Raw genomic sequence first — 12,090 nt, 5'->3', positions numbered from 1 at the left:
GCATCGAAAGTTCCACACACTGCGAAACAGTTCCAACTTATTATTTATAAAAAGATAATTAACCTACAGTTTTAAAGTAACTGTTTGGGTATTGATTTAATATATAAAATAACAGTTTTTACCGCCAAATCGAGCCAACTATCGATATTTTGTTCAACGCAAAAATGAGTCGGGAGAGAGTAAATCTCGAACCGCAGGGGCTATGTTGGAAAGGTATGATATGTTACTTTTAGCATTATGACACTAGACAATTTTGGTGCGAAAAAAGGGATAGCATGAGAGAAAAAATGCAACATTATTATTCGTAGCCGTCTCTAGACACTTCTAATGGCACTACTTGATATACAATTATTATAAAATATTTATAAGATGCAAAATTGTATCCGCAGAGTAAAGCAATCGATTAGTCGCTGCTCCCAGCTCAACTGGAAAGCCAGCTTGGCGCATATATTTCTCTCGCTCTTCCAGCTAGTCAGTTAGCAAAGTCTAATGTCATATAACTATTTGGAAGACTTTCATTGCTTGAAAACAAAAACAACGGGAAAATTTTAAAAGCTGTGTTTAAAAGCATTTTTATGCAAAAAGGAATTTTATAAACTTTCTACATGGTTTATGAGGCAAAAGGGTATTGATCAAATGTTTGTCATCCAGACCCCAATGAATGCAGTGACCGATGCTATGAACTTCGTTTGTATATTTAGCAGGTATGCCAAATAAAATAAAATTTTAACATTAATTAAATAAAAGGGGGTATAGATAGGGTCCTTACTCCATTAATATTTGGCTGATATGTAGTTAATGTGTAGTTACCATGTAAAAAAAAAGAAATGTATCAGGGGTGCCACAGAAATCTCTAGTGAAATTGGAAACCGCGCAGAGGATTTCCGGTTAAAAATTTCCGCCGTGCCACAGAATTCCGAGCGATTTAATTTTTTCTTAACATTGTAACAAACCAAGGTTGACACCTTTCAGGATTCAATTCGAATAGGGTTCATTTTGCAGTTTTATTTATTTTATCATATCAAAACAATGGGTTTTTAATTTTTTTTCCTTTTATGATATAAAATAATTGATTTTTTCTGAGGTTTCTGAGGTTCCAGTCACAATCGACAATACAAATCAAGTGAAAATACTTTTGAAAATGACCGCCAAACTCACTTAGCGCACAAAAAATACTGCCATTTTTGGCTCTCAATTCGTGGTGGGTTTTCAAAATTTTCACTCTTTTCACGCTTTCGTGTTGACTTTTCGTGGTGTGAGCAGCATGTATCTTACGGGAACGCGTAGCAACAATGAATCTCGCGCCCAGAATGTTTAAAGAAAATTTCGAACGATTGATTGGCTGAAAGTTGAAAACGTGAACCGTTACTTTTGTAACGGATTTTATATCGAATAGTATTTTTTGGGGACAAAGAGATAATGTTTATTATTGTATATCAAATACATACATGTAAAACTTAAATAAGTAGTCGCTTAAAATAATAATAAAAATAGTTACAATAAGATAGTAAATAATTATCAAACAACTGCGAAATCTCTAGAGCCACCACCACCAACTCATCAGAGTCAGTGAACTCCCTTTCATACACACGCAATTTTGATGGCCACCGTCAGGAGAAGGTCAAAGAGGGGAAAAATTTGAAGCGACATTTTCAAATCCTGCCTGCAACTGAAGAGCCAGCGCCAGGGTTTCGCCATGCGTAACAGGGCTCCAATCAGTACCAGTACTGTGAAAAATGTGAAACAATCAAACAAAAACGAGACCTTCACGAGACATTTTGCAAGCATCTCCACAAGCCGTCCGTGTGCCTAAAGTGTGGCTTTTACGCATAGAAGTAACTTTGCTGACCAGCAACACTAACGTCACATTTAGTAAACATTTACGTTTTATGCTTTGGCCGTTTTTGTTTGAACCTTATTATGTAAAAAATATAATGAAAAAGAGTTCTGAAAACTAGCCAATCCTGAACAAAATTCCTTGAGGAATTGGATAAAATTATTTGTTCAGGGCTGAGAGGGCCAACTATCAAGTAATATTAAACTGAATATCAAAATTGACGAATTTCATATCACAAAATATCATGGTATGGCAGCCCGCAGCAACTACGAATTACACGAGTCTGGCAACGCCACAAAACGACGTCACATTCGTTTTATGTTGTTTTTGTTTGAACCTTATAGCCTTTTTACACTGGGCGCGTCTGCTATTGATATCGGCATAGACGCAATGAAGCAGAAAATCGAATATATCGAATATATCGAATAGACGCACATGAATCAGAAACTGACGCAACTTTTTGCCACCACTAGGGCCCTATGCTTAACCTATGTAAAAAAAAACTGCGTCTCCGGCAAGACGCAAAGAAGCATGACGCAGCCCCAATGTAAACAGCCTATTAATATGTAAAGAATCCAATAAAAAGGACTTCTGACAACTTGCCCATCTTGTAGAAAATTTATGTATCAATCGGATTAAATTATTTGTTTAGCTAGCTAGTAATATTAAACCGAATATCAAAATCGAGGAATATCAACTTTGAATGTTTTGAAAAAAACAGTCGATACTATCGTAATAGTATCGGGCTCAAATAATTATTAAAAAACCATTGAAACCTTTTAGGAACTTGTCCATTGTAAAAAATAGATGCCACCTATAGATTTTTCTACAAATGTATTCAATCCAAACATATCAAAAGCGCAACGACTGTAGCTCGATACTATCATGATAGTCGCAAAACAGACGATAGTAGAGGCTAGCAGTAAAATATCGATACTATCGATAGTGCCTTCGATGGTTGGACACACTCGTAACAAATTGTTAAAATTGGATTGAAATGAATAAAATTACGCGTGCTTTTATAAGCGTGCTGCGGCAAAGCAACTCGACTTGCACCAGCACCACACTCCTGGGTCGCCAGTTGTCCTACAAAAGCGACTTGTCGCTGGACAAGATTTACCCAAGTGCGCGCTTGCAGCTCTATACGCCGCCCCCGCCGGTAAGTGTAAGTTTCATTTCCTTCTGCGACTGGTTGCTCATGTGTTGTAGTATTACAGCCCCCAAACAGCGCAAACAAGTTCAATGGCTACATACCCATGGATAAGCTCGAGATTACCTATAGTCGCAGCTCTGGACCTGGGGGCCAGCACGTAAACACCGTGAACACCAAAGTGGACGTGCGCTTTAAACTGGCCGAGGCGCAATGGATACCAGAAGATACGCGCCAGAAGCTGCTTAAGGTGTTGGCCAACAAGATCACCAAGGAGGGATACTACTATATCAAGAGCGACGTTAGCCGCTCCCAGCAGCTTAACCTTGCTGATGCCTTGGAGAAGCTACGCACCGTGATCCGGGCACAGGAAGTTGAGTTGGCAGCGCCCAGCGAGGAGACCCTAGAAAGAGTGCGCCGGCGACAAGAGCGGGCAGCACGCGAGCGCCTCCAGCTGAAACGGGGTCGTGCTCAGGTCAAGGCGGACCGACAAGGACCCGAGGGAGTGGACTTTTAGTTGTTATTGAAAATTGTTGCACAAAGATTCATTACACGTAGACATTTAACAAATAATATGGATTCTCAGTGCTCCTCTCGAGCCGGCGTGACTGTAAAGCGTTTGGAGCTGGCTACCTGGATGATGGTCTCTTGTGGCGGCTCGTCCTTCCTCACGTTCGACGGCATACTGGCAAATCGAGGACGCTGTAATTGGAAAAACTGAGCAGTTATGTAACTCTGCAAAGTGTGTATGCAAAGGCTTACGTGCTGTGGGGGGCTCAACTGGTGGCTGTTTTCGTTGCTCCTCTGCGATGGTCGACTAGTGACACTGTGGCGCTTGCGACGCTCTCCGGGAGGATTCCCTATTCGATTCGTGTATAGCTGCTCCAGCCGGTGGATGGTGGAGAAGCCAGGGGGCTGAATGGAGCTGTGTCGATTGCTCAGCGGCGACCATGTGTGCTGGTACCGCGTTTCATCAAGGTGACGCAGGATGTTTCTATTGAGGCCCATCGCTTGCTTATCCTCCGTAGCCAGTGTGGCCAGCAGCTCGTCGATGATTTCCGCATCAGTCTCCACCTTGCACTGACCCTTGACCAGCTTGATGTCGTGCTTCCAGAATTGCCTGTTTTTTCGTCCTATGGCCGGAGCTATCTCCTTTACCTTCAGAACAAAAATACCCACCGTATAAACGCACAGTACGTTGGAGAGGGTCAGGCACATGCTGATGCTTCCCAACACTGCCAGCTCCTTGGCCTGGTTCTCGGAGTACCGCTTCGACTTGATAACGTCAACGTAGAGGGAGTCGTCGTTCTCAAAGATCTTGTAGATGCAGGCCAGGGCCCACAGTAGTCCTGAGTTTACAGCCGGAGGCAGCAGCGAGGCTGATATGGCGACGCCCACTAGGCTGCCAATATTTCCTCCGAGTATGGCGATGGCTGCCGCCGCCCCAGACGGAATCGCTGTGAAGACGCCGACGATCAGTGAATGCAGATCGCAGCGCGACAGCATCTCCTCGGTGAGACCTTCCCCAATGCCGTACTTCTTGTCCGTGGTGCAGACGACCAGGCCGAAGAGGAAGCCCACCAGTGTGGCAATCAAGATACCAATCAGCTCGTTCAGCATGCCCAGGCGACGCAGCGACCGGTCCTCGATTACCGTCCCGAAAATGGCGGCAATAATTGGTCCCATGAGCGGGGAGATCAGCATGCTGGAAGCCAGAAAGATTGTGCTGTTCTCCACCAAGCCGAAGCTGGCCAGAATTCTGAAACGATTGCAAAGGTCACCGAACTGCTGTATCAACGATCGATCATTTTTGTTTCTCACGCTGCCGAAACGAGAAGCACGCAAAAGTCAAAAGTTATCGCCGCATCCTGACGAACGTCTCTCAGAATCTGTGCCACGTTCAGACGGGAGCGCACAGAGTTCATAAAACGGTTCCAGGCGCCATTCTTCTGGACATTGACGTTTCTAAGACGGAAGACGGAGTTGTATTACTGTGATAAGTCCGTCGTTCGGATGGTATTACTCGCTGCTCGTGGAAGAATCCGCCTCCTCAAGCGGCTCGCGCTGGACATAAGATCTGTTGGCCAGACAGGTGACCACAGACACCGTGGAGCCCTCCCGATCGCCTATGCCCCACTCCTGTAGCGCCTCGTAAAGGATTTCGAACTGTTCATCGAAATCCATGGAAAAGCTGACGTGGTACCTGGTGCCTTCCATGCTGCTCAGCCACACGGCATTGCAGATGTGAAATTTGCGGAGAATCTGCTGCAGCACCTGCTCCTGGGCGGTGTCCAGGGGTATGTCCAGCAGCTGGTCGGTGGACGCGGCATTTGCCGACTCGATTTGAATGGTGGGCAAGACGTCGCTTCGTCTCTTGTAACAGCTGTCTAGATGTGGCGTCTCGGGGGAGTCATTCCGAGAATAGCTGATGGGAATGGTGGACAAGGTCTCCACGGTCGAGACGGAGGAAGTGGCCGCTTTTCCGGCCAGGCTCGCTGCGGCACCTGTCTGGGCATCCGCATCCCTATCCGAACCTCGGGAACAGTCATCTCTGAGACGTTCCTCTTCCGCCTTTGTAGGAATCGTGATCGAGAAGAGCACCGCCGCAGCTCCAGTCATCGTTGCAGTCTGATTTATTATTGTTATTATTGCAGCTGACTTTGTGCCTGTTTCGAATCGAAATAATTATGCAGACGGCAGTACGTCAGATTCATAATCTTATTTCCTAGACACACACACACACACACACACACACACACACAAATACGTATTCTTACAGGGGCGGACTGGGTACTGCAACTGCAATTGTAAGCGCAGAGAGTGCCTTTCAAAGCCTCGCCTTGTTGTTGGCTTTTGCCTGCCTGAACTGATAACATAACGGTTCTTGGCTCGGGCTGGGTGCTGCTGCTGCTGCCTCTTCGATTCTTGCCATTCACCTGGTGGTGCTTTCCCTTTGGCTTTTTTAGGGTATTGAGAGTGGAAAGCTTTTGAAATTCGCGCCTTTTTCAAGCTAATAACTTTAACTTAAAACAATTATTTTTATTGCGGGTTTTTTAAATTTATTTATTGAATAATAACACAATCGAATCGGTTTGCTGATATGTACTACTGTTAAAGCTCAATAGGCGCTTAGCTTGTTCGACTACTCTAAAACTAGTCGAACATATCCGGACATACAGAAGTTAATTTATCTGAAAAATCTAATTTGCTCGTAACATCGTTTTCAAAAAAACAGTTTTGGATTATCACTACACAATATTGTTGACTCCCAACCAATGTAAACAGATATTCATACATAAATCTTTCACAATGTACTTTTTATGCATACACACTTAAAGTATTTCTGTATTGATTATACAATACTCTTTCCTCTGCATTTCTGCATATTTATATTGGAATATAATATTACTACCTTTGAATATAATATCTTCGTTATAAGACTAAATACAATGGTGGAGAGACGTACATACTCGTGTGCATGTACTTCTGATCCAAAAAGTGCAAAATAAGATCGAATTAATATTAATTCCTACTTAGTAAGTTGCATATCTGATTGACCTGCCATTAATGGGGCGTGCCAGCTGGGTAAATATCTTGTTTGGAGCGTGCACCTTTATTTAATATAATTACCACTTAATTGCCGGCTGTTTCATCGCGGTTTTCGCTATGGCCGTTTAGCGATTACGCTAGAATACATTGAGAACTCTATGATATTATCGTATATTATTAAATCAAATTATCGGAGACTAGAACATGGATCTAGTACTACGTCATGCTAGATTAAAGCTGATTAAAGGCTGTAGCTACTAGAACTATGTATGTATCATGAATCACAGGTGCGGATTATACAATCGTCTCATTAGCGGGGATGCCTTGGCTGCACTCTGAATCTGAATGCCAGCAGAGTTCAAGTTTGCCTCGCACACAAGCTCGAATATGAATTTACATAACATGTATGTATGGGTATGTATTCGCATTGTCAACGCATTCGTCTATATCATATAGCATCTACAGCTGTCGGTGTCGTGATCTGGCGCTGCCAATTGAGTAGCGCATTTGTATGCAGGTGGGGAAGGGTCGGTCGGTCGGTCGTCGTTCCGCCGAGTTCCCCCGGCAGTACGCACAGACTCGTAAGCTGATAATTTAAATACAATGATTGTTGAAGAAAACAAACTTTATTTGATACTGAAGCATCATAGGCGTGTTCGCCATTGACAAAGCTTCTCTCGTATGTACAGAGGCAAAGGCGAAAAGCAGCGCGAATGGAAGTGTAATGCCACTACGTAAAACTGACTAATAATAAGAGACGAACGAAATTGCACTTAACAAGGTTCTTTAGCAGGCTAAAAACATTCAAAATGCGTATACCAGACTCAGACTATCGATTAAGATTACTACAGTATAAAAGATTGCCTACAACAATGTGCAATGTTGGCAGGGAAGGGTAAGTGGGGATATATCCCATTCCCGAAAAACGTCAATATACTCGCCTAGTGGCCCATCTCCAGTGCAGGGTTTTCAAACTAAGACTAAGTCGACTCGCGGGAAGCTTACAAATTAATTAACAGCATATCGGCAAAAGGTGAAACCCTCTTGGAAGAGAAGGGCAGGAGCAGTGGCTCCAGGAGAAACTAAAAGCGAATGTCGTTGCTCTGCACCTGCGCGTACACGTGGGGCGTGAGCAGCTCGTAGCGTCCCTTGGACGTCTGGTAGTACAGGGCGTCCTTGACCACACTGGGGTCGTAGCCCTCCTTCTGGAGATCCACCTTGCGCAGCTTGAACGTGCCGGTCAGATCCACTTTGGTCAGCAAACGGATAATCTGGGGCCGCGCATAAGCGGGCAGAGTCTTGGCAAGATTGGCGGCAAAGACGTCCAGGTCGAGTTCCCTCTGGGGGTCGTAGATGGCGGCCATGCCAGCCCTGCCTTCGGTGTGGGGAATGGTCACGCCGTAGACAACCGTATCCTTGTAGCCAGCCACGTTGCTGACCTGGGCTTCCACCTCGCTGGTGGAGACGTTTTCGCCCTTCCAGCGGAAGGTGTCGCCGGTGCGGTCCTTGAAGTACAGATAGCCCTTCTCGTCGGCCACCAAGAGGTCCCCGGAAAGGAAGGCCATGTCGCCGTGCTTGAAGACATCCTTAACAATCTTCTTGGCCGAGGCCTTTGCGTCCACGTAGCCCAGGAACTCGCGCGACGGATTGCCCTTGACAATCTTTCCAATGAAGACGCCCGGCTCGTTGGGGGCACACAGCTGGCAGAGCCCGTCCTTGTTCCTTATGGGCTCACCAGTGTCGGGATCGGCGCGAATGATGGAGATCGGGTAGATTTTCGGCAGAATCCGCGAGACGAATCCAATGGCTCCCACAGTGTTGTCGTGGTTCATGATGTTCGCATTTCCCTCGGTGGCCCCGTAGAACTCTCCCACCTTGGCGATGGCGAAACGCTCCACAAACTGCGGCCAGATCTGCGGCCGCAGTCCATTGCCAAAGACGAGGCGCACACGATGCTTCTGATCGTACTCCGACGGCTTAGTGGCCAGTATATAGCGGGCCATCTCCCCAATGTACTGCCCAATCTAGAGATCATATAGTATAGCATTATAGCCTTAAGATTGTGCTCAAAGGGGGCTCAGCTCCAGGACTTACTGTGGCGTTGTACTTGGCGCAATCAGCGAAGTAGTTGGAGGCCGAGAACTTCTTGCGGATGGAAACCGTGGAGCCAAAGAGCACGGACTGGCCCATGCACATGATGCCTCCAGCGGTGTGGTACAGCGGCAGGGGAGTGTAGAAGATGTCGTCATCCTGGAAGCCCATCGTGTAGTGAATGCCGGCGGCGATGAAGAGATAGCTACATGGGTGGAAAAAGCCCACACTTATGGATGCAAATATAATTCAGAAGAGCGCAAGCTGAGATACCCACCGCGAATGGGAGATAACAGCCGCCTTGGGCAGTCCTGTGGTGCCGGAAGTATAGATATAGACCAATTTGTCGTGATGGTTGACCTGCGTCTTGTTCGGTTTCTGCTTGCTGGCTGTGGCCAAGAAAACATTGAGATTCCTGGCCAGCTTGATGTCCTTCTGGGTCTGGGTGTTGTTGTTCTCGTTGTTGTATTGGAAGAGGATCAGATCGGAGGGCAGATCTTTGGCGACATCAGCCACCGCCTCCAAAAAGTCCTCGCCGTAGATCAGGGCAGAGCAGTGGGCCACTGTGATGCTGTGCAGCAGCGAGGGACCGCGCAGATTCGTGTTGATCAGCGGTGTGATCACGCCGATCTTCGACAGACCCAGCCAGGTGGCCACATACTCGGCGCGGTTCTCCAGGAGCAGGGCCACCACATCGCCCTTCTTGTACCCCTGGGCTTGCAGCACATTGGCCACCTTGTTGGCGTGCTCGTTCACCTGCCGGAAGGTCCACCTCTGGGTCTCGCTCACAACGGCCACCTTCTCGGGATGAGCCCTGACATTCCTCTCGAATACATCCGCTACCGTGTAGTTGAGGCGCTCATGCCGCTTTGTGTACCGCAGCAGCTTGAAGTAGGCCCACAAGGCACTGGAGTGGGATTTAAGAGGGGAAAAGGCAGATTAGCGACGTTAAGCAACGACTTGGCACTCGCACTCGCACTCGTAGTATCTTCTCCTATCGATAGCGATGTTTTATGGTCAACGGTTGAAAGTAATAAAAATAGAGCAACATCGAAATCGCAGCTCGACAAGCGCACTGCACGGCGCAACAGCCAGGCGATTTGAGATAAATCGCCGCGATAAACCCAATCCCAATACTTAGCCCGGACTATCTGCAATGGAACGGAGGCCACTGGATGGGGATTATGGCTACGCCAGACAATGGAAGGTTCAAAGTGATGTCAAGGCTGTACACATAGTCATTGGGTAGGAGCCGAGTCTGTCTGAGAGCGATAAATGAGACGAACCTCAACATGTATGATGTGGAAACAGGCTGTAATTATGAATCCATTTAAAATAACCCTAAATCTTCTTTACATTCAATGAATTTATATAGGCCAGATTGTGATAAGAACAATCTGTAGTACTGTAGTAATCTGTATGTACATATTATATACAGGTTAACCTTGTCATAGTAGAAGGAATGCACAACTAAGGCTTCCAGCCAATCACCGGGGGGCTCTAACTAGAGCTTGCCTTAGAAGAGTTCGTTTGTATTGAACTTTGCACTTGATACCTAAAGTCATGCAGCAGTGACAGGTCTGAATTTCAAATAGATGTTTATACAAAAAAGAGAGTGCATATACGAGTGCACATACGAGTGCAGTAAGTATTCCAGAATACAGTTTTGAAGGCAAAGTTTCCGGTCTGAAAATCTGCTCAAACTAACGATAAAAACCAATTCGATATGCTCTATATGCAAACGGTAAAGTATTTCTAATTTATGGCTCGCTCTTATTAGGTTTTAGCTTAAGCTCGCGAATAACACTATCCAGCGTAGGTTAATTGGGGCTGTATATTATAATAGGCTGGGCTACACTACTCTGCACTCGACTTGGAACTCGAACGCTTAGGCGATCCCAATTTGAATTCGCTGTGCACCCGACGTACTTTGCACTGCTGGAGAGACAGCAGCGACCAGCATATCGATAAGATTGGGATTACTTGCGTTCATTAGCCATGTTTTCCAAAAGGCTTTAATCAGGCCTTATGACCCCCCTCGAGTGGCTAGTTTTTTTGTTATTATTATTTTTGGAACTGCCGAACATGTTTGTTCGGAGATAACTTCGGCAGCAACCGTTTCAGCCGCTCCAAAACTTGCCCAAGGTTGTCCGGCCAAACTTGATGTTGATCTTAAGAATCTGCTGTGTGTGGAACAGTATGGGTATGAGTCGGTTTCAGCATGCTGGCCTTGGCATGGAACTCGATCTGTCTGTTGTGCTGTACGAAAAACGCTGAGTAAACTAAACATGAACAAAAGACTACAAATCTAAAGAGATTTTCACGGCTGAGTCCGAAATTTCCACCGATCGCAGCTGGAATTTGACCTGCCAGCCCTAGCTAGTCGTTCAAAACAAACACAAACCCCGAAAAGCTAAGCTTGAGGCGACACTTCCGCCATTTTAATTGACTTTGTACGATTAGTAGCTGGCTCTGGCCTGGGTGTACGTTTTCAAGAACAGTCGCTAATATGTATATCGAATGGGTAACTGTGCCAGTGAGGCTTCCGCCTGACGCACCCGAAAAATTAGTATGCGGCAGGGACGCTCGATGACGATCGTACGGATCCAATGGTAAATAAAAGTGAATTTTGTTTCTTTTGGCCGGGGCTATGGCTATGTCGACCTTGAACCTGAAGAAGTCAATGGACTGGATGGGGACTAACTTGTAACGTATATTATTAGAAATTTTATGAAAAAAAAAATCATAATTAAGCAAACAGAAGATGAAAACTTCAGCGCAAATGTAGTTTTCTCTTTACAGTTTTCCTCAAAAACTGGATCTGGCTGCTGGAGACGGCGACCCAAATAAACGGGAAACGAGTTTTCTATGTGGCCACACAGCACACGGTACAATGGGCAAAGTACTAACACTCGTCTGATTTCTCATGCGGTCGGTCTTGCGGTCAGACAACAGCGCCTCAATGGATTCACAAAGGAAAACACACATTAGAATCTGAATTGTATTGAAATGCACACCAGTTGGGGCGGGTATTGTAAACTTATCATCAGCATCAGCCTAGCACGGGGAGGCCACAGGAAAAAAAAAACACCCACTACATCTACGTCCATTTAGACTCACATTAAATCCCGTTTGGATGTAGCTCCCGCTATGTAGAACCAGCGCCAGCCTGGCCTCGTCAGCAGCAGCGCGACAAGCGCTATCAACACCGCAAAAATCCAGCCCATTGTTTGTAGCGCGAAGATGACGCAGACTAAAGCCAGACCAAAAGCGAACGTCGCGCGAAAAAGCCGAAAGATGAATAAAAAGCATTCGCGCCGTTGTGATATTAGAGGGCGATCAGCTGTGATCTGTGGGGTTGCCAGATCAGCGGAAAAAGAATAATGCAGCGATCAGTTTTTTGAGCGGATAATATGAATTTCCACTTACATTGGTGCTGAACGGCGCGCAGTTATCTATGTTT

At 45.8% G+C, this 12,090-nt stretch overlaps 3 protein-coding genes across 4 annotated transcripts; 1 reads left to right on the top strand and 2 right to left on the bottom strand.

Annotated features, from left to right (window-relative positions):
* Positions 1-2,764: 2,764 nt before the first annotated feature.
* On the top strand, positions 2,765-3,696 carry LOC111078002 (peptidyl-tRNA hydrolase ICT1, mitochondrial). Of its 2 annotated transcripts, none has more exons than XM_022372528.2 (2): positions 2,765-3,002; positions 3,055-3,696. In XM_022372528.2, exons 1-2 carry the CDS (start codon positions 2,835-2,837, stop codon positions 3,502-3,504), a joined length of 618 nt encoding a protein of 205 aa, XP_022228220.1. In that variant the 5' UTR covers positions 2,765-2,834; the 3' UTR covers positions 3,505-3,696. The 2 variants fall into 2 exon arrangements, with proteins under 2 accessions (XP_022228220.1, XP_022228221.1); XM_022372529.2 differs by having other exon boundaries at positions 2,770-2,996.
* On the bottom strand, positions 3,494-5,864 carry LOC111078000. Its single transcript, XM_022372525.2, has 5 exons — positions 5,765-5,864; positions 5,011-5,653; positions 4,809-4,952; positions 3,750-4,746; positions 3,494-3,689 (listed from the first exon to the last, which is right to left on the bottom strand). Exons 2-5 carry the CDS (start codon positions 5,604-5,606, stop codon positions 3,570-3,572), a joined length of 1,857 nt encoding a protein of 618 aa, XP_022228217.2. The 5' UTR covers positions 5,607-5,653; positions 5,765-5,864; the 3' UTR covers positions 3,494-3,569.
* A 1,279-nt stretch (positions 5,865-7,143) lies between these two features.
* Positions 7,144-11,966, bottom strand: LOC111077999 (long-chain fatty acid transport protein 4). Its single transcript, XM_022372524.2, has 4 exons — positions 11,748-11,966; positions 8,905-9,534; positions 8,631-8,832; positions 7,144-8,560 (listed from the first exon to the last, which is right to left on the bottom strand). The coding sequence occupies exons 1-4, from the start codon at positions 11,852-11,854 to the stop codon at positions 7,619-7,621; spliced, it is 1,881 nt and encodes a 626-aa protein (XP_022228216.2). The 5' UTR covers positions 11,855-11,966; the 3' UTR covers positions 7,144-7,618.
* Positions 11,967-12,090: the final 124 nt, after the last annotated feature.

This window comes from Drosophila obscura, unplaced genomic scaffold (assembly GCF_018151105.1).
Source record: "Drosophila obscura isolate BZ-5 IFL unplaced genomic scaffold, ASM1815110v1 contig_9, whole genome shotgun sequence".
In the NCBI taxonomy this organism is placed as follows: Eukaryota; Metazoa; Arthropoda; class Insecta; order Diptera; family Drosophilidae; genus Drosophila; species Drosophila obscura.
This window is presented reverse-complemented; position numbering and strand designations above follow the sequence as displayed.